At 48.1% G+C, this 25202-nt stretch overlaps 1 protein-coding gene and 1 long non-coding RNA gene across 2 annotated transcripts; one reads left to right on the top strand and one right to left on the bottom strand.

Moving 5' to 3' along the window:
- The first annotated feature begins 1936 nt into the window (after positions 1-1936).
- SMPDL3B (sphingomyelin phosphodiesterase acid like 3B) lies at positions 1937-25072 on the top strand. Its single transcript, XM_081055511.1, has 8 exons — positions 1937-2145; positions 11700-11913; positions 15808-15905; positions 19170-19313; positions 20313-20479; positions 21543-21723; positions 21807-21940; positions 24370-25072. Exons 1-8 carry the CDS (start codon positions 2067-2069, stop codon positions 24733-24735), a joined length of 1383 nt encoding a protein of 460 aa, XP_080911637.1. The 5' UTR covers positions 1937-2066; the 3' UTR covers positions 24736-25072.
- LOC308500506 lies at positions 4474-25109 on the bottom strand. The gene is made up of 6 exons (XR_013993742.1): positions 24929-25109; positions 21630-24775; positions 16315-16395; positions 14163-14271; positions 13913-14020; positions 4474-5058 (listed from the first exon to the last, which is right to left on the bottom strand). It is a non-coding gene; the product is annotated as an uncharacterized lncRNA (long non-coding RNA).
- Between the last annotated feature and the right edge of the window lie 93 nt (positions 25110-25202).

The following is a 25202-nucleotide window of genomic DNA, read 5'->3' as shown; positions in this document are numbered from 1 at the left end:
CTAAGATGCTAATTGAGTTGTGTCTCTCCCCTACTTAAGACTCTTCCTTGGCTCCCTACAGCTCTCAGCTCGACAACCAAGCATAGCCTGCCTCAGGCCTGCTTCCCTGGCTCAGGACCCCAAACCCCAATATCACCCAACGCAGCTCCCTGGGATGTTTCAGCATCTCTGTCTTAGCAGGGGTTGTTCCTTCTGCCTGGGACAAGCTCCTCCCCATTTCCCCCTTCTTCTAGGAAACTCTTACTTGTACATTAATATTAAGCTGGTGGGACAACCATAAAATTACATGCCTTGTGATGTACTGTAACAGGAAGGACATGAGTCCACCTGAGAATCCTTTGTGCCAAAGGAACAAACGTGAATATTACCAAACCTCTAGATCTAACTACCAGTATAGAGGAAATATAGGGGACAGAGGAACTAAATGACAACACCAAGAAGCAATCAGCCAAATCCGCCAGAATGTGGGAAATTTCACAGGATGAATGACCTGGTTGCTTTGACAAAGAACAAGAGAAAAAGGCGGGAGGGCGGGGAGAGAGATCTACAAATTAAGAGAGACTTAAGAGACACACCAACCAAATGCAATGTGTGGACCCGGTATGGATCCTGATTTGAATAAACCAACTTTAAAAATAATTATGAGATGGGGCCGGCCCAGTGGCTCAGGTGGTTAGAGCTCCAGGCGCCTAACTCCGAAGGCTGCTGGTTTGATTCCCACATGAGTCAGTGGGCTGTCAACCACAAGGTTGCCAGTTCAATTCCTGGAGTCCCATGAGGGATGGTGGGCTCTGCCCCCTGCAACTAAGATTGAACAGGCACCTTGAGCTGAGCTGCCGCTGAGCTCCCGGATGGCTCAGTTGGTTGGAGAGCGTCCGCTCAACCACAAGGTTGCTGGTTCAACTCCCACAAGGGATGGTGGGCTGTGCCCCCTGCAACTAGAAATGGCAACTGGACCTGGAGCTGAGCGGCGCCCTCCACAACTAAAACTGAAAGGACAACAGCTTGACTTGGAAAAAAGTCCTGGAAGTATGCACTGTTCCCCAATAAAGTCCTGTTCCCCTTCCCCAATAAAATCTTTTAAAAAATAATTATGAGATAATTAGGGAAATTTAAACATTGACCAAGTATCTACCTGGTGATAGTAATTACTATTATTTTTTTAAGTTTGATCATGGTATTATCATTGTGTTAGGAAGAAAGAGTACTTATCTTTTAGAGATACATACTACAGTGTTTATGGGCAAAATTATATGATCTCTGGAATTTGCTTTAAAAGAATCCAATGAAGTCGGGGTTGGGGTAGATGAAGTAAGATTGGCCATAAATTCACAACTGCTGTAGCTGAAGGATGGGTATTCTGGGGTTTATTACACTATTCTCCCTATAGTTTATGTTTGACAATGTCAATAATAAAAGAAGAGATTAATCCTGTGTCACCTCCTCCCAGAAGCCCTCTTACTTTCCTTCATCTGAGCTATATCCCTCCTCTGGGCTTGTCAAGCCATCTAACATGCTGAACTCCAGTGCAGCGGTTTACCTCCCCCTGTTGATGGCAGGGACTGTCCTGGATCCCATACATCTCCCTGGGACATGGTTCCCAGCATGAATGAATGGATGACTCTTAGTCTTGGTTCATTTGTGGTGAAGCAGCTCCACCCCCAACCAGCAGTTAAGTTCCTTTGATGGCAAAGGCCAGCCATTTTATACAGGTTTTTTTGGGTGGGGCAACATGAAAACACTGCGAGTGGATGACATTTGCCTCTCAGCGACGGGCTGGATGAGTAAGTTGCCTGGAGAATCCAGTTGCTGGCTGGAGTGACATGCTCTGAGGAACTGGCAGGACAGGTGCTGCTTTCTACTGCAGAGTCCAAAGTCCTGGCTGGTGCCTCTCCTCGGGAAAACCCAGCTCACACTCTGCTGGGCTAAGGAGGAGGAGGAGCCAGATGTGTTGGATGACTGGGAACACCAAGTAACAGGACAGGAAGTTCAGCTCAGGCAAGTGACCACCAACATCTACCTAGGAAGCCTGTGGCGCGAGCAATAGCTCCTGGAGAACCAACCCCATGCCTCGAGCCCCAAGCATGAGGCTGCTCAAGCTGCTGATTTTCCTGGCCCACTGGGGAGTCGCCAGGGCTGATCCAGGTAGGCGCTGCAAACGCCTGTCACGTCTCTGTTTTGTACTGTGTACTCAGGATGGGGGCTGCCCGAAGCTGCTCACAGAAAGCTGCTAAAACTAGCAAGGGAGGAAGCTAAGATAAGGAGGCCAGGTGAGAGGGTTAGAAGGCGGTAGGGCTGCTGTTTGAGCCTGTAGATTTTAGGTGGAGGTGACAGCTGGCCAGGGGAGGGACTCTGATTTTGCTAAGAGGTGTTTATATGTAAGAGACAGCCAGCTGGTAGAGGTAGAAGGTGGCAGGAAGATTCATGAATTCATTCAACAAATATTGGTTGACGGCCTTCTATGTACCATGTGCCTTCTAGGAACCAGAAAAGAAAAGAAAACAAAGCCTCATGAAGTATTCCTTCACCTGGGGAGAAACAAACCAAAAGACATATGAACAAGTAAATACCTAGTATTCCAAGAGATAACAAGTGTTGTGGAGAATAATAAAGCAGAATTCAGGGCTATTCTGGGGAAGAAATACTTATGGGATGGCCAGAGAAGAGCTGTCTAATAACGTGACATTTGAGCAGAGACCCAGGGCAGTGAAGGAAAGAGCCATGTGGTCACCTGGAGAAGGCCATTCCAGTAAGAGAGACTGGAATGTGCACAGGCCCTGAGCTGGGTGCACAGGTGATGTGTGTGAGGACGAGCAAGGAAGCCAGCGTGGCTGGAGCAGAGTGGGCAAGAGGGGTGACAGAGATGAGGCCAGAGAGTCACGGGTGTGGGAGTGGGCGGCTGGGCGGCTGGCGCCAGCTCATGTATAAACTTGTGGACAATTTAAGGACTCAGAGTGAAATAGGACAGCATTAGAGGGTTTTAGGCAGAGCTGTGCTGACTTGTGTATATTTAAAAGGACCCCCAGGCTGTTCTGTTGGAAGAGGCTGTAACGCCATAAAGGCAGGGGACCGATCCATCTTGGTTTGCCTGAGATTTTCCTTGTTACAGCACTTTAAGTTTGGGGCCCTGGACACTCCTGCAGTCCTGGGCAAACTGGGATGGTAGGTTACCCTAGTAAAGGAGAAACAGCCAAACCAGTGGGAAAGCTACTGTCATCATCCAGTGAGAGAGGATGGTGGCTTGGCCCGGGGAGGTAAGAGTTGGGATGGTGGAAGATGGTCTGATTCTGGACGACTTGCTGACAGATGGTGGCTGTGAAAGGAGGACTCAAGGGTGACTCCAAGATTTTTGTCTCACAACTGGAGGACATAGTCGTCGTTTGCTGAGATGTCTATATTATGTCATTTGCTGAGATGGCAGTTTGATTTGGGATACATCCAATTCGAGATGTCTGTTAGATTTCCATGCGTTTAGAGGAGAGTCAGTGGGAGGGTTGGAACTATAGTTTTCCTTAGGATTCTAGATTGCTCTTTTCTGTAGTCCTTTGAATGGAACCTTAGAGATGATCCAGCACTCTTCTGCAGCTACAAAAATTGAGGCTGAGAGGGGAAGTACTGGCTCAGGGCTCTGCTCATTGCTTGCCCCTATGGAGCTCAGTTCTGGTCAGTCTACTTCCTCAGATCCTACCCAGGGGCAGCTGGGAGTCTTGGCAAAGTGCTCTGCCAATGTGGTTGGGAATCTCAGAGGCCAGTGAGGAGGATCTTGGGGGAGATGAGACCAGAGCAAAATGCCTGGAAAGGACTCAGATCCAAAAGCTGTGACTTAAAGGTGGAACTATCTCTGGGACAAGCCCTGGGAGGATGTATGAGGGTCATCTGCTTGGGAGAAGGCTGAGAGTGGCAGACCTCCTTCCAGTTGAAGGCAGATACCCAGCTCCCATCTGGGAGACTCGGAGACCTGCGAGTCTTACTGGAGGTTTGGGAGGGGAATGATTGAAAGAATTTCCACTCCCTCACTCTCACTTTTAAATATGTTTTCTTAAAAATACAAATGCCAATTGGCAAACCCCCAGCCCAGGGTCTTAGTGGTTAAAAAGAATCTCTCCTCCCCCCAAATGCACTAAGATATCATCGCATGTTTATAATACTAATGAGAAATGCTATCAATAATGGAATAGCTGAATAGATTATGGTAAAACGTCCAGGTAGAAAAGTTTCAAGACAATATAGCAAAATTGAACACAATAACACTTATTAACAACTTATTATGTGCTGTACACTGCTGAAATTATTACATAATGCCCTCACAATAGTCTTGTGACATAGGGATTATCAAGGAAATTGAGCCTTAGAGAAGTTAAGTAACTAACCCAAGGTTACACATCTAGTTAGTATATGATTCTGGACCTGCACCCACACTGAACAATTTCAATCGCTTTTAAAATAATGCTATATAAACACAAACAAACATTAAGGAAAATAGCCAAGAAGAGCTAACATTTATTTATTGAGCACTTATGAAGGGCAATGCTTGTGCAAGGTGCTTGATACATGCCTATTTGAAACGTGAAATAAAAAAATACATTTGATTTTTATAGTCCCTGTAAAGTGGGTACTATTATCATTATATCCATTTTGTGGGTGAGAAAAATGAAATGCAGAGGGACATAACATTTGTCCAAGATTCCACACCTAGGAAGTGGCAGGACCATGTCTATACTATTGACCTTAAACAAATAGATAGCTAGATATTTCTCCAGCAAAATGGGTTTATTCAGGAACAACAAAAGAATTACAATTCAGAACATGTGGGCTAATGGTTAACCACAGCAAATCCAGAGAACAAAGTACTGTAACATGCTTTTATAGAGGAAAGGGGAAGTTCAGAGGGGCTTTTGTAAACAAAGAGTCCATTGGAGGAAACTGGTAGTTCAAAGTACAGTGGCTTTTCATTGGATGAGTTGTAACAGTCTTTCATTGGCTGAGTGGTTGCCAGACAAGAAAAATATCTTCCTTCTTCCTGCTGGAGTAACATCTTCCAGGAAGAAAAACATCTTCCTGTTGGAAATGAAAAGTACTGGTAAGTCTCTTCCTGTTTTAGGGTAATTAATGTTGAGTAGTGATTAAGGGTGTGAGAGCGCCCCCTACTCCAATTTAAATTAATCTTCACAACACTCATCTGCCCCACGCATCATGTTCTTTGATGGGTTCTCTTGGAATAGTGGACTTTAAGGTATTGTTTTTTCTCTTTTCTCCAAACTTTCTGGAATGTATACATTTATAATTTAAAAACAAAATTCAATTGAAAAAGAATTCCACAGCACTTCTAAGTCTTTACAGAATGTGAGTCTCTTCATGAAGTGCATGAAGTCCAATCAGACAGCAATCATCCCTGCTTTGCATAAAACTGTGGGGTTTCTGCCTCCATCTTCCCTAGCCACGAGCTGGAGTTTGGCACCAACTTGCTGGCTTCTTCTCTCCTCCCACACATACCCTATGCAACCCTGCATTATCCTTCTGCTTTTAGTTGCCCAGAAACAGACAAGTTCTTTCAGTGTGGGTCAGCATGGTAGGAAAACATTTCCCTCAAAGTGGTAAGCCTACCTCATAGGGCTGTTGTGAGGAGAACGCAATCCTCATCCTTGATGCAAGGGGTCAGTAAAGGCTGGTTTTAACAAGTGAACCCTCTGTGTCTTGGAGGGCCTTAGTTTACAGAGGAGGAATACCAATGGAAGTGTTTGAGGTTATTGCTTAGAGTCAAAAGCAGAGGACTGAAATAAGGACCGAGACTGGTTGGCAATGTGAGTCACACACAATAACAGACAAAAGTCATGGAATCACAGAGCATGAGAACTTGCAGGGCCTTCAGATGACCTTTGTTATACTGTTATCTTACACTTGAGGAAACAGAGGCTTGAGGGTCAGAGTGGCCAAGGGAACAAACCCTCGGCTGGCTTGTCCACCCTGCCACCAGGTGCTGCACATGAGATTTCTCCTTTCATCCACACACGTCTACCCCTTTGCTACTGATATCATTGTCCACATTTTAAAAGAAGGAAACTGAGGCTCAGCTGAGGCAATCACTTGCCATTGCCTTTGTAGAGGAGCCAGGATTCAAAACAAGATTTTCCTGACTCCAAATTTCATGCACACCCTCTCAAAACAACCCACTGCCTCCAGCCAGAAAACCTAGATCTTACCTTTTAAAATCTGTGTGAACTTGAGCCTCTATTTCACTATCTATAAAATAGTGATAATAGCAGAGGCGAGATTAAATGTGATAGTTAAGTGAAGTCACGCACAAACATGGTACAGTTCTGTAAAAGTTTAAGGGACCATTTTTTTTTTTTTTAATATCCAAGGTCACACTGCTAGCTAGTGGCAGAGAAAAGTGCCCCATGTTCATTTCTGTTTTGACAAGATGTGAATCACAGGTCTGGTGCTAACTAGTCCAGGTTCCTCATCTGTAAAATGGATCCAATAATAGAATGTATTTCATAATTTTGTCCTGAGGCTGCATGGGTAGAGTGCTTGACACGGCATCTGGCATTCAGTAGGTGCTAAATAAATGGAAGGTGTCTTTCTGCCTTCCTTTTTTTGTCTCTGACCATAAGCAAACTCACCTTTCGGTCAGCTTAAGACCTTGGGCCCTAGGAATGATTTTCGTGAGTCTCCCCGACCCCATTATAAATTATAGAAAAAGAATTTCACATTATATATGACTTTTAATGAAATTTTAATATTTAATATTGCGTTTGAAATGATGTATTGATTTTGATGGTGTTGTTTTTTTCCTAAACCTTAGAGCCAATGCATTTTTTTTCAGGACATTTCCCTGGGCCTTACAAAGCTACTAGGCCCTGGGCCCTCTGTCTGTCATCTCCAATGGACCAGGGGGCCCGGTGACCTCTGTAGTGAAGGAGGAGGAGGGCCAGCAGACTGTTTGGAGCAAAGCTGAGCTCTCAAAATTAAAACCAGAGGGTGTGCTATGCCCATCAGCCCTGCACTCCACGAGGACCATCTAGAAGGAGACGGATCTGTCTTCACATTGTTCTGCTTCAAATGTCCTGACGCTGGCCCTGTACCTTACCCGCAAAGGACAGCAGCTAAGGGGACATTGGGGCAAGCAGGGGAAGGACGCAGCCACTCCCCCCCTCGTCCCATCTCCCTCCTGTGGTAAAAGTGGGACTTGTAGGACCTTCCGGGGACCAAATTCGGAGTAACTGCTGTTTTGCATTGCTGAGTGCTTATGCATTATCACCTATTGCCTCACAATGACCCGAAGAGGCAGGGGGTTTCCTCAGACAAGGAAACTGAGGCACAGAGTAAGTTGCTCATGTTCACACAGCTGGTGGATGGTGGACCTGGAATTCTAGCCCAGGTTTGTACCCTCACCTCCTCACTGTACTTGATATGAAATGTATTCATCTTCTCAATAATTAATGAATCATAATGACAACTAAGATTGGTATAGCAATTCTTAAAAATCAAGGAATACATGAATACTTTCTAACTGTAAAAGAGTCCAGCAGTATGAATATATAAAGCCCCTTAATTCTAATGAGATTCCCAGCTGAGGTGTCAAACAGTCAAGTTTGAGAAGCTCGGGTCTAAAGGGTAAAGTGTTAAAGTGCCCAGGTCCCCACCCCCTCCCAGGCTCACTCCTGGCCCCAGGGGGAATTGCCAGGGACATGGTATACTGAGATTCTTCTCTACAAGCCCTTTCTCCTTCAATATCTTATTTGATGCTCAGAGAAACAGGCCAGGTGTCAAACACCCTCACAGCAAGGCCAACCGGTTTGCCCAGAATCCTCAGCTAACGAAAAGCCTGGATTAGAAACCAGATAACCTGCCTCTCTCTCCAGGGGCCTGGTGCCCACCCCTTCTCCATGACATAACAATTAGAGTTTAATTCCTCACAATCTGTGACTAATTCCATAGAAGCCTGTGGTTCCCATTCTTTTATGGGTAACATGTGTATTATAAAAACCACCTTCTGAGGGCTCTGAGTCAACATTGTGTCTCAGCTCTGGGTCTGAGCCTCAGTTTCCTCATCTGTGAAATGGGCATAAGAATCCCACCTCACAAAATGGCTGCCAGGGTGAAATGAGATAAATAGGTAAAGGGTAGCAAGCTAACCTTCTCTGAGTGCTAATCATCCTCCCCACATCCTTGCTCATTCATTGAATATACCAGACGGGGAGGGGGCAAAAAAATGTATACAGGTGGACACTCTGGCCAACATTGCTCAAGCAGTAGTTCGCCGTAATCACTGATGGTAACCACTCTGAGCACCTCTTGTAATTGCAGAAGTCAAACGTGACTTGTATTCATCTTTTGTTATCAGTATATATTGAGTATTATGATTTTAATACAGTTTTCCTTTCTTAAAATGTGTATACATTTTTTTTTGGCACCTTCTTTATATTTGGGCATCTTCCACATCCTAGGCAGTTCTAGGTGCTGGGGACACAGAGATAAACAAGACAGGCTTCATGTTCTCAAGGAACTCACATTGCAGACAGGAAAGATGGATAAGCAAGCCAACTAGACAATTTCATATGTAAGAGTGCTCTGAAGAAAATGAGGGAGGCAATAGCTAGTGACCAGATGGGTGGGGGTAAGTGGAACTTGAGAAAAGGTAGTCAGGGCAGGCTTCTCTGAGGAGGTGACCTTTGGGCTGAAGCTTGAATGAAGCAGGGAAAGCGGCCATGTGATGACCTGGGGAAGACTGGGGGAAGTAACAGAGGAGCCAGGAAAGAGGCCCTGTGAGGAGAATGAGTGGGGTGAGTTGGGTCTGTGAACCACCTCCACAACAAGGAGACTGGAGCCCAAGGAGAAGGAGCTCTCTGCCTGGCCCTCTGGCTCTCTGTGTCATTCTTTCTGCAATCCCAGCCTGTCCTCTAGTCAGGCCTTCACACACATGCACACAGAGGTCACTAAAAAGTGCCAGGGAGGCTGGCAGGAGTTTCAGTTCTGTACACTGATAGACTGCAGCTTGCAAGAAGGGACAAACCCATAATTAACACTTGAGCCTCCATCAGCAGACAAGGAGTTTCTGAAGTGGAGAAAAGTTTATTGAATATTTTGAGGGCTGACGTCAAAGGGCAGAACTGCTCAATATGTGTGGTTAGTTGAGAAAGAGCCTGCTTGAGGCAAGAGAATGGTCTCTGTCATGGTTGTCAGAGAGGAGGGCTTGGGAAAGCCCCCAAACTTTCCCCATTTACTAGTTGAAACGGGGCAGTTAGTTTCTTTCCTCTCGTTTAAGATTTTGCCCCATAGGAGTAATATAAATATATTAGTGATCACAATTTGTATGGAAACTTTAAATTCTTCCCATTATAAACAAAGACTCTCTGTTTGGTTAAAAATTAAAAATGCAGGCACAGAGTGTCTACAAAAAGACATCTTTAAGGTAAGAAGGCACTGGTGTTCCCCCCTTAGCAATCACATCTTCCTGAGAAAGGATATGATTTCCACAGGATCCCCTCCCCCAACCACTTTCCATGTGATCTCAGCACCTCGGTGTCTGAAGCTTAGTTTCCTTATCTGCAAAATGGGGATAAATGAACAAACCTCTAAGTATGATGAGCAGGACTGTATAATGACCATGGGAGGGATAAGGATTTGCTTAGTCAGTCGTTTGCACCTTAGTGTGAACAAGTTTCTGACCCTTTCCTGAGACCAGGTTTAGATCTGGAGAGGTGGGCAAAAAGCTCAGAAGCCTCTGGGAGAAAAAGTCAAGAAGTGCAGAACAGGGGCCTGACTTGACCTTCCGGCCTGTGCCAGAGCTGCACCGTGGCTTGGGTGGTGCCCTGACCATCCGACCCTGAAAGCAACACAAGCCAGACTCTCAGGCCCAGGCCCAGTTTCCGGAGGTTGGGTAAGTATTGGCTGTTGGCTCTGAGTGACACAGGAAATGGAAATAGAAGTGACAGTAATGGTGGAGGGTAAGGAAATCCCAGGCCCTACCCTGTGTTAGTCAAAAATGCAGAATTTAGAGCAGAGGCTACACCCGTTCAACTCTCTTTAATAATCATCATTGAAAGTACTTCTACCAGGCTCCGTGCTGGGTACAGATAATAAATCCACTCCATGTGGCCTGTTTCTTTGGATTCCCTTCTCTGTATCATACTGAGATTTTGGGCATTTTAGTCTCCCTTGGTTTGGAGTTGAGACCAGGTTTCAGTCAACCACTTCAGCAAACAGGACCACTCCCAGCTGCGTGAGCTGCCTTCCTGCATCTAGAATCATTAACACATACACCCACAGAAGAATTCGTGCGAGGTGGCCTTTGAGGTCTCTGGTCCCGCTCCCCACATAAGAACGCAGGACATGGTGAGGCCAAAAAGGAATACCCACGGAGCCATAGGTAGGGGTCATACTACTATATTCTCGCTGGCGGCTGAGTTGGAGACACAGGAAGCAGGAGCCACACTGTTCGCAACCTGCTGTCCACTTCTCTGCAATCTGCAACCCGCACTCCGCTGTGCTAACTGCAATCCGTGCTTGCCAGCCCAGCCACCATCTTCTTGCTAGCCCCCATTTTTCCTGCTAACGTAGCCACAGCAGTTATATTAGTGGCCAATGGCTCACTGGTTACAGCTGATGGCCAACTAGCCTCAGCTGATGGCCGTCCAATCACAGTTGATGGCCATTTACTACCTGAGCCAGCACCTTTCTATGTGAGGCCGAGAGCTTGGAAACTGCTCTCTGGGGCTCTGTCCCCACAGGCCCAGTCTGAAATTATGGTCCTTCTTTTCTGGTCTAGCACTCTTAAACTCCATTTCCACACCTATTCTCCAGGTTTTTGCTGTTATTAATCAGCAAAACAAACCATTTGGTGTGTAAGCCTTCTCCCAGGTCAGATGTCATGCAGGGTCTCAGCTCCCGCTCCCCGCACAAGAACGCAGGATATGGTGAAGCCCAAAAGGAACACCAACGGAGCCATAGATAGGGGAGTCATATCACTATAGTCTCGCTGGCCGCGGGGTTGGAGACACAGAAGCAGGATCCACACGATCCACAATCCGCTGTCCACTTCTCTGCCAACCAACCAACCAACCAACCCCTTGCTAACTGCAATCTGCCTTGCTGGCTTAGCCACGGCAGTTATATCCGGTTAATGGCTAACCGGTAACAGCTGATGGCCACAGCAGATGGCCATCTACTACCCGAGCCAGCACCTTTCCACATGAGGCCAAGAGCCTGGAAACTGCTCTCTGGGACTCTGTCCCCACATCAGATTTTTGTATGTACTTCCCTGGCGCATGATAAGATCTGGCTCTAATTATGGGCTCAGAGAGGTAAAGCAACTTGCCCAAAGTCACAGCGCTTGTATGTGGCTCCCGAGCCTGAGTGTTTAACCCTGACCTTCTCCCACCTGTGCTTTAAGACAAGCACTCGGCTTAGAACTCCCAAAGCATTCTCATGCTGCTGATGGGGACGCTGAGGTGGGGAGATGGAAAGGGCCTTGTTAAAGGTCACAGGTCAGGGACAGAGCTAAGCCTATTCTCTGTTCCACACAACGCCTCCCTGGGCGAAGCCTGCGGCCCATTTTCTCTGGACGCTGAGTTCAGAGAAAACTTCCTTTCCCCTGTGCAACCTCCGCTCCCTCGGCCCAGGGTTCTCCTGGACGGCCTCCCCAGTCTGGGCTCGGGGAGGGCCGCACATTGAGGAGGGTCTCCTTTCCTCTGCAGGGAAGTTCTGGCACATCTCTGACCTGCACCTGGACCCTGACTACAAGGTGTCCACAGACCCCCTCCAAGTGTGCCCATCAGCCGGCTCCCAGCCAGTGTCGGACGCGGGCCCCTGGGGTGACTACCTCTGCGATTCTCCCTGGGTCCTCATCAACTCCTCCGTCTACGCCATGAAGGAGATCGAGCCACAGCCGGACTTCATCCTCTGGACAGGGTGAGAGCAGTCATGACAGCTACCCTTCACTGGGCCCCTGGAGTGTGCCATCTGCCACCTGGCATCTTCCTACACTATCTCCTTTCGTCATCACACCAGCCCTGTTTTAGAGAGGGCCAAGGAGTTACGCAGTTTGTCCAGGGGACCCTGGGCCTGGCTGATTCCAAAGTCGGTGCCCTCGACCTCTGTATCTCCCCACTCAGCAGAATGCAGCTCTCACTGAGACCGGGACAAGGTCATGGCACGTCTGGGCACATGGATTTTAAGTTGGGGGATGAACCCCACTGGGGTTTCGGGACTGCAAGCCCTAGAGATGCAAATGCAGGGATGGGAGAAGGTAGGAGGGCTGAAAGTGATCCGGCATTGGCACCACATGTCCTGGTTAGCTGCTGGCCACCCATGGGCCGCCCTGGCCCTGGTGGGGGAGATTCTCACTGGTCAGATCACTGCTCTGTGTGAGGAAAACTTGAGGGGTGATTTCCACTCAGCCACAGAGATTCCATTTCTGCTTCTTATCCAAGGAAGCTGCTGTAAGTCTTCCAACTGTCTTCAGCACTCGCTGTCATCACTGGAGGTCTCCCCCTCACACACGGACTCCTTTCCTCCCTCCCTTGGTAGGTCAGCCTGTCCTGTGCTCAGCCCAGGCTAGGCAATGGAGAGCTGAGATGACGGAGACCCTAAGTCGTCTTTAAGAAGCTCACGGTCTGGTGGGTGATGCAGACAATTATATCCCAGTGACAAGAGAGGGTTCCTGGGGGATGTGGGAACTCCACAGAGTACCTGCTCCGTCTGGCAGGACTCGGGGAGGATTTCCTTCAGGAAGTGGTGAGCCAGGGAGCTGGTGAAGAAGGTCGGCAGGAGCTCTGACTTCTTGCTCCCTCTTCCAGCCTCAGTGGACACTTCAAAAGGGAGGATCAAGCCCACGATGCCCCTAGCTGTCGCTCAGTGTAACGTGGGATTGATTGACACTGATCATCAGATGGACCCTTTGATTGGCAGGGGGAGGGGCAAAGCTGGACACTTAAGAAATGTGACAGAGTCTCCAGAGGGGCCCGGACAGCTCTGGCGCCCCCTGGGCTCAGTAATCAATCTTAGAAGAGAGTGAGCTTTAGGTCATGACCACGGACTCCTGTTCCTGAGCGGGATCTTCTGAATTCTCTGAGGAGGGGCCCTTGGAGAGAGATGTAACATTCTGAAAGACGTGAATCCCTCTGGGAAAGGTGACCGCTTTAGGAAATTCATGATCCTTTCAAAGAAGCATGATTTTTCTGGGAAATCTCTGGGACTTTGCAGAAGTGGATGGCATTGGATGAGATGACCTCTATAACCTTTTTATAATTCTTCATATTCTAAGAAATTTGACTTCCCAGGGAGAGTTGCGATCCTTTGGGGGGAATAACCTATAGAAATTGGATGTGTTTTCTATCAGACAGAATTAGATCCTTCAAACTAGAGAAGAAAAAGGAATTGTGCTCCAATACTTTTAGATTTCTGGCTTGTCCCCAGTGACGACGGGGCTAAAAAAGGCTTCCCTTGCTGCCCTAATGAGGGTATCAGAGACACAGCAATGGGTGTGAGCAGAGGCTCTGAAGCTGACTGGGTTCAAACCCTGGCTCCACCACTCCAGTTGTATACACTTAGGCAGAATTCCTCACTTTTCTGGGCCTTGGTTTCCTTATCTGTCAAATGGGACTAACTGTTGCGTCCCGCGCAACAAGGGCAGTGAGGAGGCGAGAAGGGGCGGTTTGGGTTAAGTTTTTAAGAAAGAAACAAACAGAGACTTAATGCTGTTAAATCTCTCAGAAGGCAGGGGTCTCTCAGTCTCAGAGGACTGGAGGCCAGAATAAAGCTGACTGGAGGCTTTTATTGATAAGTATACAAGGGAGTAGCAGTGTTTTTGGCACGGTTTGTGAGACTCACTTATCACGTTATAGAAACATCCCAAGCCAATTATCTTAACCTTCAAACAGCTGAAGCACAAGGTCCCATGATGTCTTACCTAAGGTCTGTACCTTCTCAGGGTCAAGTCTCTCATATTGTAACAGCTCCGTTGAGATAAGTGGAGAGAACTGATCTTTGCTGTCCTCATGACTTCTCTCACAAACAGCTGCAAGGGAAAAGGCAACAGCTTTTCCCAGGCAGGGGCAAGGGGAGGCAAGGCCCCTTCCCATATTTTTCTAAGGTAGCTCATTAGGGATCCCCACTCAGTTCCGCCTGGCTTAGGTTGTGTCTCCCGTGAGATATCTTACCCGTCTTTGGCTGCAAACCATCTTTTGGGGATCAGACGGAGACACATAAGGTGTAAACCAAGCATGGAACAGAGTCCCAGAAAGGCACAATCTCACAGACTCTTCTTTCCTTAAAGAAAGACATGGAGGGACAGTTGGCTAGGCTGTTGTGCGACTACAACTAACAATAGCACCTGTGCTGTGGGGTTACTATGAAGAACAAATTAGTGGATACGGTTACCTGGCACAAAGTAGGCCGGTGTGAGCTGCTGGCAGCAGTATCAGACCTACTACGCTAATTAACTTCCCTGGGGAGTAGCTGGGCAGCAGCTGCCTTGCCCCATGGGCCCCAGCAGTCTTCAGGCTTTAGATTGTTGGGGTGTCACCGAACAGAAAAAGTCCATTCACCCGACGCTACCAGAGTCAAACACTACACAACAAGAATTGCAGTGGAGAAAACTGGCTATTTTTTTCTGAACTGCACCACCCAGGAGAACAGGAAGCTGATGCTCAAAAGTCTGAATTCCCGATAGCATGTAGACTATCGATTATATAGAGCAAAAATTGGAAGACACCCTGGGTTACGGGTTCAAGGTCATGCTGGGAGCTGATTGGTTGGAGGTGAGGTAAAGGGTAAGAAATCATTTCTTCAGGTCTTGAGGATAGATCTGAGGTCTGTTCCAGCGCGTCCCTCAGTCTGCTGTCATGGGAAAGTAGCCAGGGGGTTGTTCCACCTTAGGATTCAGGAGCTGAAACATAACTTAGGTCACGATGTTATCTTCAGCTGCTATTGGTCAGGACTGTGTGACCATCAGTCAGGTCCGGCTACTGTCTTCTGCTGCCTCGGGGTTGCTGACTATCCAGGGGAAGCCCTAGGTCATATATATATGTGTGTGTACACATACACACACACACACACACACACACACACACACATATGATTTCTAGAGCTAGGATTTAAAGCTGAATTTAATCAAAGTCATAAGGACCTTTGGTTTCAGGGGCTCCTACCCCAAACTTCACCTTTCCCCATTCTCCTGCCCTGCTCCCCCACCTTGTTACACAATTCTCTGGTGGAGAATTTAGGTCAAACAGGGAAGGAGAAGGGTGGGGGACACGACTAAATGGTGCTAGCATAGGTCCAGGATCTGCCATATAGTAGATCTGAACTCTATATTCTGAAGCCAGCTCCAGACCTCTTAGAAACCTTGGAGAAAGGAGCACAACTCAGAGACAACTTCTCTATCCCAAGCTCTCTGGGGGCTTGCAGATGGGACTGGCATCCCAAAACTTCCTTCTCTAAATAATATTAATTACAATCTAGCAGTTACTATCCTACATTTTACATTTATATAATTTTACCCTTTATTGAAGTCTCACAAATACTCTATGAGTAAATACCATTATTATCCCTATTTTATAGAGGACCTACTGGGGGCTCAGAGAGGTTAAATAACCAGCCCAGGGACCCACAGCAGGTCAATGGCAGAGCCCAAGTCTGAGCTCTGTCCCGTGTGACCCCCATCTCCAGCATGGTCATACTTCTCAGTGGACATCTGAGGTCCAGTTCCACAGCCTCTTTTCTCACAGCAGAGCCCCCCTCCTTCCTTTTCTCATTCTCCATCCTGAGCCGCCCACACCAAACTGGCTCAGTGGTGTTTTGCAGTGATGACACGCCTCATGTACCCAACGAGAGGCTGGGAGAAGCAGCTGTGTTGGCAATTGTGGAACGCTTGACCAAGCTCATCAGAGAAGTCTTTCCAGGTAAGACCCTGCTATTGGTCCCCCACAGCATTCCCTGAACCCCAGGTGGTGCCTGGCACCATGGGACCACAGCAGCAAGATGGAGAGGACAACTTTCATCCATTAACAATGAGGCTGTGGGCCAGGTTCTGTGCCAGGCTCTTCACAGCCATCATTTCTTACCTTCCAACAACCCCGCAAGGAACCTGTGAGCTTGTCAGCCTGTGGATACACACAGAACCTGTTAATAGAAATGCCTGCCATTTCACTGCCTTCTGCCCTGCCTGTATAATACCATACTCAAAGCCGCTTCTCAAGGCAGCTACAGTCACACCCAGGCATCGTACCTGGGTAAGTTTCATGTGGGCTCGCACACAGCCCTGTGTCCTTCTGTGGCCCTGCAGTTGCCATCCACCCCTCTCAAACCAACCTGGCTGCTGGCACTTCTGGGAGATGCTGACTTCCAGCCAAGGTGCTGTTTCTTGATGCTTCCAAGACCTTCCTTCAGAACCTGGGAGAACAGGCAGAGACTGTGAGTGATTATGGCAGTAGCCCTACCGGATATGTCAGGGAGAGTGGGATCTGCCCTACTACCTAATAGCCCTTAGAAATGTTTTAAAGCAGGCTGTGCCAAACGTAAGGTTCTGGAGGCTGAATCAGGCTCTCAGGCCACCAGCTGGGACCTGTGAGAGCAGCCCACTAGCTTGGGGGTGCCCCAGCCATTCTGGTACAGCTGCTTCCTCTAAAGGTGTTACTCAGGGGTTCCCAGGACCCAGATATGAAATAATAAAAACAAATAATAGCGGCAGCAATAGTTATATGTATCTATGTATCGAGTGCTAAGTGTCAGGTACTCCTCTAAGAATATAATCCATATATCTTAGCTCATTCGTTGTCATAATGATCCTAGAGAGAGATGCTATTACTATCTCAGTTTTACTGATGAGAAATGCGAGCCTTGGTCAAGTAAATTGGTCAAGGTCATGTGGCAAAGGGGTTTTGGGGGAGGGGACACGCAAATCCTGGTTTGAGCAGTGCTCTTACCTACCACTCCCACTGCCACTCCCAGGAGAGGCCAGAGCTGCTGTCACCATCACACATCCATCCTTTAGGCAACCTTCTTTCTGCTACTTCTTTTCCTCAACATAAATCAACGTATGCAAAAAGCTGCCTGGAGTCTATGTAATTCAACGCAACCCAACCCAATTCAGACATGCCTGGAGGGTTCATCTTCCAGAAGTCACTACTTAGGGTCAAATCTGGACACGTCTCCCCACCAACAATAGATATTACTATTCTCAAAGCTAGTCAGTTCCTAGGGAAAAATTCAAACTCAGTTCCAACTTTGAGTAACCTTTCCTCTGCTCCACATGGGGCTTCTGGAATAAAAGTTAAGTAATAGGTAAGAAAATGCCTTATTAACTATGATTTCACATACAGATGTAATTAGAAGTTTTTCTACTTTATAAGACACTTGCCCATTTACTGAATTTCCTAATATCCAAGATGCCATATCCACTATAAGACGCATCATTATTTTATGTTTCGCTAAGAAAAGAAATGCTGTCACTTAAAACATGACACAGCGCTTTCTCATGGCCTCAGTGGTAAGACACACCTCACTTGTAGAGGTGTGAAAATGAGAACAAATTGGAAAAGGTGAAATGAGGCTTTATTTATTTGAGAATTATAATTCTGCTGAAGTGCAGGTGAGGTCAAGCAGAACATTCCCTGTTTTGTAGATTTTTAAGCTTAAGCAACTTAGAAGGATGGGACTGAAATTCAAGATTTGGGTTTCAAGTAATGTGTTCTTTCTGCCATGTGCCACCTGCATTCCCCATCAGAGTTGCTGTGCACACTGGCCTCCCACCTCTGGGCACTGCCAAGTGGTGAACAAAGATTTGCAAGGCAAATCGATCCAGGCCCCAGTTCAGGCTCTGCCACATTCTAGCTGGGCGATGTCATCAAGACACTTTTCTCCCTGTAGATATTTCTCCCCTAAAATAAGGAGAATACTGGTATCTGGCCAGAGGGTTGTTGTGAGGATAAATAAGGCAATCCATTCACTCATGTAGTCAGTCAACAAGTAATTTATTGAGCATGTACTACTATGGATGAGACACAGTCTAGGCGTAGAGGACTTGGTGGTGAACAAGATGCCAGATTGTGCCCTCCTGGACCTGGTAAGGAGCTTCTAACAGTGCCTGGCACATAGAAGCAGCGAAAAGTGGGAGATTCTCTCCCTTCTCATCTGCATTTGAGATTCCAGGAATTTGTGTTTTTTTTCATAAATAGATCCTTAATGGCTGCCGGCATTTATGCTGGAGAGGAGAGGTTTTTCCAGGTAGTCACACTGATGGCTCCCAGCTTTGCGAACAATTCCTGGTGGGAATTCTACAACCTCCTCCTCTGGCAGAGCTCTCAGCACTTCCAGACCACGCAGGCTATCCAAGACAAAGGGTTTGTTAGACATTTATTCCCAAGTGGGAATTGGAGACTCCAGCTGCCCTCATTGGTTCAGTCACTCCCTGGGGTGAGGCAAGCCCCTATGAGGGCAGAGCTCTGTCCTGAGCTCAAAGGAGTTTTCGTTTGTCATCAAATATTTATTGAGCAACTACTACATGCCAGACACAGAAGTGAAATGAAAGCAGTAGTGAGGCTAATCACGAGAAGGAGAAGAGTCTGACAGGCTCCCCTCTCCCTCCTGGGCTCATTCACAGGCCACTTCCTCAGGGAGGCCTCTCCTGGCCCCTCTCCCACCTGTTATATACTCCTGTAGCAAGTGACTCTTCTCTTTGTGACAGCCCTCACACCTCTCATTACTCAATACCTGTCAACCCTACTGCACTGCTAGACCTCTGGGATTGGGACTGGATGCCTGGTTTCCAGGTCTCTGTGATGGCATAAACTAGGTGTTCAGTAAATACTGTTGAATTGTGGATGAGTGAAACTCCTAAGACTTTGCAGAGTGAACCAGACCCTTTCCCTAACAGTAAGATGGCTCTTGAAGTGGCAAGAACAAGGAACACTAAATTATCAAGTGGCTGATAATGGAGCTGAAGATTATTTAGATCTTCTAGCTTTCTCCCTTGTATCCCTGCCCTTCCGAGCAAAGTTCAGCTACACTGTATTAAATGTGTTTTTCATCTTTGTATTTTCCTCATCTGTGAATTTTTCCTCATCGCTCTTCCCCATCAGCTCTAATGGCCAGTGATCGACTGAAAATGAGTAACTCCACCAAGCGCTTTCACGTATATATGTTTATAATTCTCCTTTTTCTCTCAGACACTAAAGTCTATGCTGCTTTGGGAAATCATGACTTTCACCCCAAAAACCAGTTCCCAGCAGGGAGCAACAATATCTACAATCAGGTAGCAGAACTGTGGAGACCCTGGCTCAGTAATGAATCCATCTCTCTCTTCAAAGAAGGTACTAATACCATTTGCTATTACTGTAAGCCCTTATTGTGTGCCCACGTCTGATCTAATTCGTCTTCACAATATCCCCATGAAATCAGTACTGATTTCCCCTCATTTTACAGATAAGGAGATTGAGGTTTAAAGACACCAAGTTACTTGGCCAGTCATCCAGCTTAGAAGGCGTAGACTTGAAGCAGAATCCAGGGCTGACTCTAGTGCCCATGCTCGTAAGCCCCTGGCACTAATGAAGATCAGACTGAATTTTTATAGAGCATTTACTGTGTGCCAGGCACTACCTTCAGCATGTTACCAGATTCCTCGCAAAAACCCTAGGAAGGGGCAGTGACCATCAGTTCAAGCAGGGTTCCTCAGCCTTGTCACTATTGACCTTTTGGGCCAGATGAGTCTGATGTGCAGCTGACCTGTGCACTGTAGGATGTTTAACAGCATCCCTGGCCTCTAACCGCCAACGCCAGTAATACCCCGTTTCGACAGCCAAAAATGTCTCTACACGGTGCCAAACGTCTCTGGGGGACAAAATCACCTAGTTGAGAACAACTGATCCAAAGACACAGCCAGCCCAAGGTGACCTTGCCCTACTCTCTTCCCTTTCTTCAGTACCTTGATGCTGGGGATCCCCGCCCACCATTGGTCACACCTAACCAGAAGCTTGTGTCACAGGAGCCCATTGATATAGTTCACATAGATCAGCTGCTGGGGCAGAGGGCTGAGTGACAATGGATCTGGAGGGGCAAACACACTTCATTGTTATTCCATTATACAGATGAAGAAACTGAGACAGAGAAGTTCAGTAACTTTCCTAAGCCGCACAGCTAATAAGCGATAGAGCCAGAACTTGAAACTAGGTAGCCTGGCTCTAGAGCCTTTGATCTTACCCATGAGGCTCCTCTTATGGGAAAGAAGGTGGGAGAGTGAGGTGAGGGGGCACAGGTGTATTTTGTTAGAAACAAGAGCTCTCTTCATGTTTTCCCTGGCTGTGATGTCCTAGGTGCCTTCTATTCTGAGAAGTTGCCAGGGCCGACTGGGCGAATCGTGGTCCTCAACACCAACCTGTACTATAGCCAAAATGAGCAGACAGCCAGCATGGCCGACCCTGGCCAGCAGTTCCAGTGGCTGGAAGACGTGCTGACCAATGCGTCCCGAGCTGGGGAAATGGTAAGGGCTCCTGCCTCCTCCCCTCCCTCTCTGGGATCACTTCCTGATCACTCCCACCTCAGCACAAACTCATCCACTCTCTCGAGATGCCCACATCAAAGAGTCCTTCATCAGCTTGGCATGAAGAGGGGGCTTCTTCCATCCTCAGAACATCCTGAGGCTGGGACCCTGACACCCACTGCAGATATGAGGTTCCCGAGGGGTGGTGGTGGTCCCGTGTCACACAATAAGTGGTGGAGCCGAGACTAGACCCACCCCGGTCTCCAGACTCCAAGTCCAGCGCTCTTGCCAGTGTCGTCACACAGCACAGCTGCAGCCCACACTGTGTCCTAGATCTCAAGGGCATGCCCTGCCCTTGTGTCCATCTGGTCTGCGGGGCTGGCACCTCCCTGAGGACTGGCCCTGTTGTCTCATTTGCCTGAGTCCCTGCACTGAACAGCACATCCCAGCAGGATCTCATGGTTGGTGCTTCTGAGCACTCTCTATGGATTACCTCATTTAACTCAAAGCTCCCTCCACAAGTTAGATGCTATTCCCAGTGAGAAAACTTCAGTTCAGCGAGGTGACACACTTGATTTCAAGTTCATGTTCTTAACTGCCCTCTCCCTTACCCCCCCCCCCCACCTCGTGCTGTGGTGGCCAAGGGTCCAGGTACTGTTGGCTGAGTGACTTAAGGAACGTAAGACATGATCACACACTAACACCTAACCTGTGCTTGCTGCACGGTCATGCAAGGAAAGTTTAGTGATAGCGCCGGAGTTCTCCAAGGAAGAGATCAGTCTCTAAAGGATCAGGAAGGTTTCACGAATAGATGCCCTTTCAACTGGGTTTTGAAGTTTGAGTAGGATTTACAGAAATAAGGCACAGAGGTGGGGAAGCATGTGATACATTCATCACTGCATACAGAGAATGCTGGAATCTGCTTGGAAAAGCAGAACACTTTGGGAGATGGTCCATTTGAGCCTGACTCCTTGCCTTTGGGGAGATGGCAGGTTTTGAGAGGTGGCAATGAAGGGTTGGGGAGGTCATCTCTGAGCCCCTCCTGGGTACCCTTTCCTTGTAGGTATACATTATTGGCCACGTGCCCCCGGGGTTCTTTGAGAAGACTCAGAACAAAGCGTGGTTCTGGGAGGGCTTCAACGAGAAGTACCTTAAGGTGGTCCAGGAGCACCATCGAGTCATTGCAGGGCAGTTCTTCGGGCATCACCACACCGACAGCTTTCGGATGTTCTATGATGATGCAGGTACTCAAGCTGGAGGGCACCTGCCAGCCCACTTCCCTCCTTCTCTCACCAGCCTTTTAGTCCCGCTGTCTCTCTCCTGACAGGTACTCCCATCAGTGTCATGTTCCTTACACCTGGGGTCACCCCGTGGAAAACCACATTACCTGGAGTGGTCAACGGGGCCAACAATCCAGGCATCCGAGTGTTCGAATATGACCGAGCCACACTGAACCTCCAGGTCAGGAGCCCTGGGTCTGCCGGGGCTCGGGGAGGGGGAAGGGGAAGGGGGAGGGGAGGGACCTGAACACACTACCATCTTCCCTGACTCTCCCAGCTAATCCACGCTCTAGGGACCACTGAGCCTCAGGAAGGTCAAGTTACTTCCACCCTTCTAGAGCTCAGGATCAGAACCCCAGAGCTATTAATGCCTCCAAATCTTGCCACCAAATTAGGTCATTTCTTTTCCCCCAAATGTCCCTTTGCCCTCGATCATTGTCACGGCCTCCTACCCGGTCTCCCTGCCTCTAGCACGGCCCTGCTGTGGCTCCTCTGCAACATACTACATAAGGTATTACTCTTTCTAAAGCACTTCCTGTCTCTCTGCTGCTCAAAAACCTTCAGTGGCTCCCTAGTATCCCCAAGATAAGTTGGATCTCTTTGGCTTGGTATTCAAATGTGACCTCAGGCCCCTGGCCCACGTCTTCTCTACACTGATTATGCTGCAGCCAAAGTAGGTCTCCAACTCATCAAGCAATCTCTCACTTCCTGGGATGTGCCGGTGATTGCTAAAATGACACAGAAATATTATTCCTCAGTTTGTTCAACAAATTAAACATCTGCCATGTGCCAGGACCTGTGCTAGCTCAGGAGATACATAAGAGAACACAAACAAAGTCACCACTCTCCTGGAGCTGACATTCTTACAGGAGGAACCCAATAAACAAATAAGTAAAGTATGGCATGAGACAAGTACTAAGGAGAAAAGAAAACAGAGGGAAGAGGCAGGTGGTGATGGTTATAGGGTCTGTGTGTGTGCTGTTAGAGAGTTGGGCAGGGAAGTGTCACTGATAGAGCGGCATTTGAATTCTGAATAAATTGAGGGAATGAACCATGTTAGCGTCCGGGGAAGGAAGAGGAAGAGCAAGTCACAGGCCCAGGGGTGGGATGTGCCTAGTGTGTTAGGAGAAGAGCGTGGAGGCCAGTGTGGTGCAGTTGAAGGCACAAGGGGAGAGTGGGAGAGATGAGGTTAGATCATGTAGGCCATGAGTAGGACTCTGGATTTGGAAGGTTTGGAGAGGAATCAATAGCCTGACTTAACCATTTCACAAAATCACCATGTCTGCTATGCAGAGAACAGGCTGTAGAGGGCCAGGGCAGAAACAGGAGAATGAGTAAGGAGGTGACCGTAAAAATCACTGAGAGGTGATGAGCCAGAGAAGGAACACAGGGGTGGTAAGAAGTGCCAGATCCTGAATGTTATCTTGAAGGCAGAGCAGACAGGCTTTGATGGTGGATTGGATGAGGGGTATGAGAGAAAGAGAGGAATTAAAGAGGTCTCCAAGGTTTTGGTCTGAAAACCTGGACGGATGAAGTTGCCATTGACTGAATTGGGACCACTGCAGGAAAAGCAGGTTTTGAGGGAAGATCAGAAATCTGGTTTGGGACCTGTTAATTTTGGGATGTCTGAAAGGTGTCCAAGCGAAAATGCCGAGGGAGGAGGCAGCAGGGTGTTCAAGTTGGACTTCCAGGAAGAGGTGGGTACAGAGATTTAACCTGGGAGAAAGGACATTTAAAACCAGGGACTGGATGAAACAACCTAGGTCTTTGATTCTGGAGTAAATGGAGACGGAGAAGGTCTGAGGGTTTTTAAGAGTATGGCCTGTTGTCCACATGGGCAGTCAGGGCTTTAGCAAGAGGAATCATCGGCTGGGACTCCCTCCTCCCTTCGGACCCTCCTCCCAGCTCCCGCCCTAGCCCTCGCCTTAATCTTTCTCAGGGAGGGAGTCAGACAGACCTGGGTTTGAATCCTGGCTGCATGACTCATTTTACCTTATTGGGCCTCCCTTGCTTTATCTATAAAATGGGAGGCAGGAAGTTGCCATCCATACATGACAACTCCTCTTACCCCACTGCTAGTGATCTGAAGCAGGTCTACAAATTTAAGTGGAAAGTGTTGGACAGATAGACCCCTCCAGATTCTAGTCCTGAAGATGTACCTGAGCCCTCCAATCAACCATAATTCTATAACCTTTCTCCAGCAAGCACTCCATCCTACTTCTAAGTTGCTTTTTATCCATTTATTTTGTAAATATTTACTGAGCATCTCCTATGTATCTGAGAGCTTGCTGGGACAGGAAATGCACAGGCCATGGGATAAACCACCTGGTTCCACTCCTGCCTTTGCCACTGAACACCTATAGGACCCTGGCCAAAGGAATTAACCTCTTTAGGACTCAGTTTTCTCATCTGTGAAATAGGGGTAATAAGCAGTTACCACATCAGATTCAATTAGAGGATGTCTGCCACGCACACCTGGTAAGTAGTAAATAATAACAAATAGAGGTCATTATTATGGATATAAAGAATCTGGGGACAAAGGCAAAGTGGGGGATTAGGGCTGGAAGTAGACAGCTGCTCATGGCCTGCCTGCCCGTGACCCCTTTGCAGAATATGGTGACTTACTTCATGAACCTGAGCCAGGCGAACGCGCGCGGAGAGGCGCGCTGGGAGCTCGAGTACCGGCTGACGGAGGCCTACGGGGTGCCCGACGCAGGTGCCCGCTCCATGCACGCCGCGCTGGGCCGCATCGCCACTGACCAGGACGCGTTGCAGCGCTACTACGTCTACAACTCGGTCAGCTACGACACGCGGGCCTGCGGCGAGGTCTGCCGCGCGGAGCACGTGTGCGCGCTGCGCGAGGTGGCCTTCGACGCGTACGCCGCCTGCCTGCGCGCCCCCGGCTCTGGTCCCGCGCCCGTGCTCGCGCTCCTGCTGGTCGCGCTGCTCGGCCTGTGCGCACTGCTCCCGCGGTGACGTTGAGCGCCGCCTGCCCGCTAGCAGTGTTGTCTTCCTCCTGGAAAATTGGGGCCAGCGTCACCTATTGAGAACTGGAATTTTACATCATTTACCCCCGCGTCCAGAGATAAGTGGGATGGGGCAGTCAGATCAGGAAATGAAGCTCGAAGACCCCCCCCCACCCCAGACGGACATTTCTTCCAAGTTTCACCTTTTATGGCGGGGATATGCTCATCGTGCATCTTATTCTGCGTATTATTCCATTTTGTAAATAATGTTTAAAGCAACTCCTTTACACAGTTACTGAACGTCCTCCCGTCCCTCCATACGGATGTTCAGAGTAAAATGAGCCAGGAAGATGCGCCTCGATGATCCTGTGCTCTCCGTCTCCCCAACACACTGCCCGAACTCGAGGCACAATCAGTGCGCGAAGTCCAGCGATGTGCGGCCAGAACGGGCCTTTCTGGGTTCTTTTACGCCGCAGT

The sequence above is a fragment of the Rhinolophus hipposideros genome, assembly GCF_964194185.1.
Source record: "Rhinolophus hipposideros genome assembly, chromosome: 8".
NCBI lineage: Eukaryota > Metazoa > Chordata > Mammalia > Chiroptera > Rhinolophidae > Rhinolophus > Rhinolophus hipposideros.
Note: the sequence above shows the minus strand (reverse complement) of the source record. Positions and strands in the feature narration are given on the sequence as shown.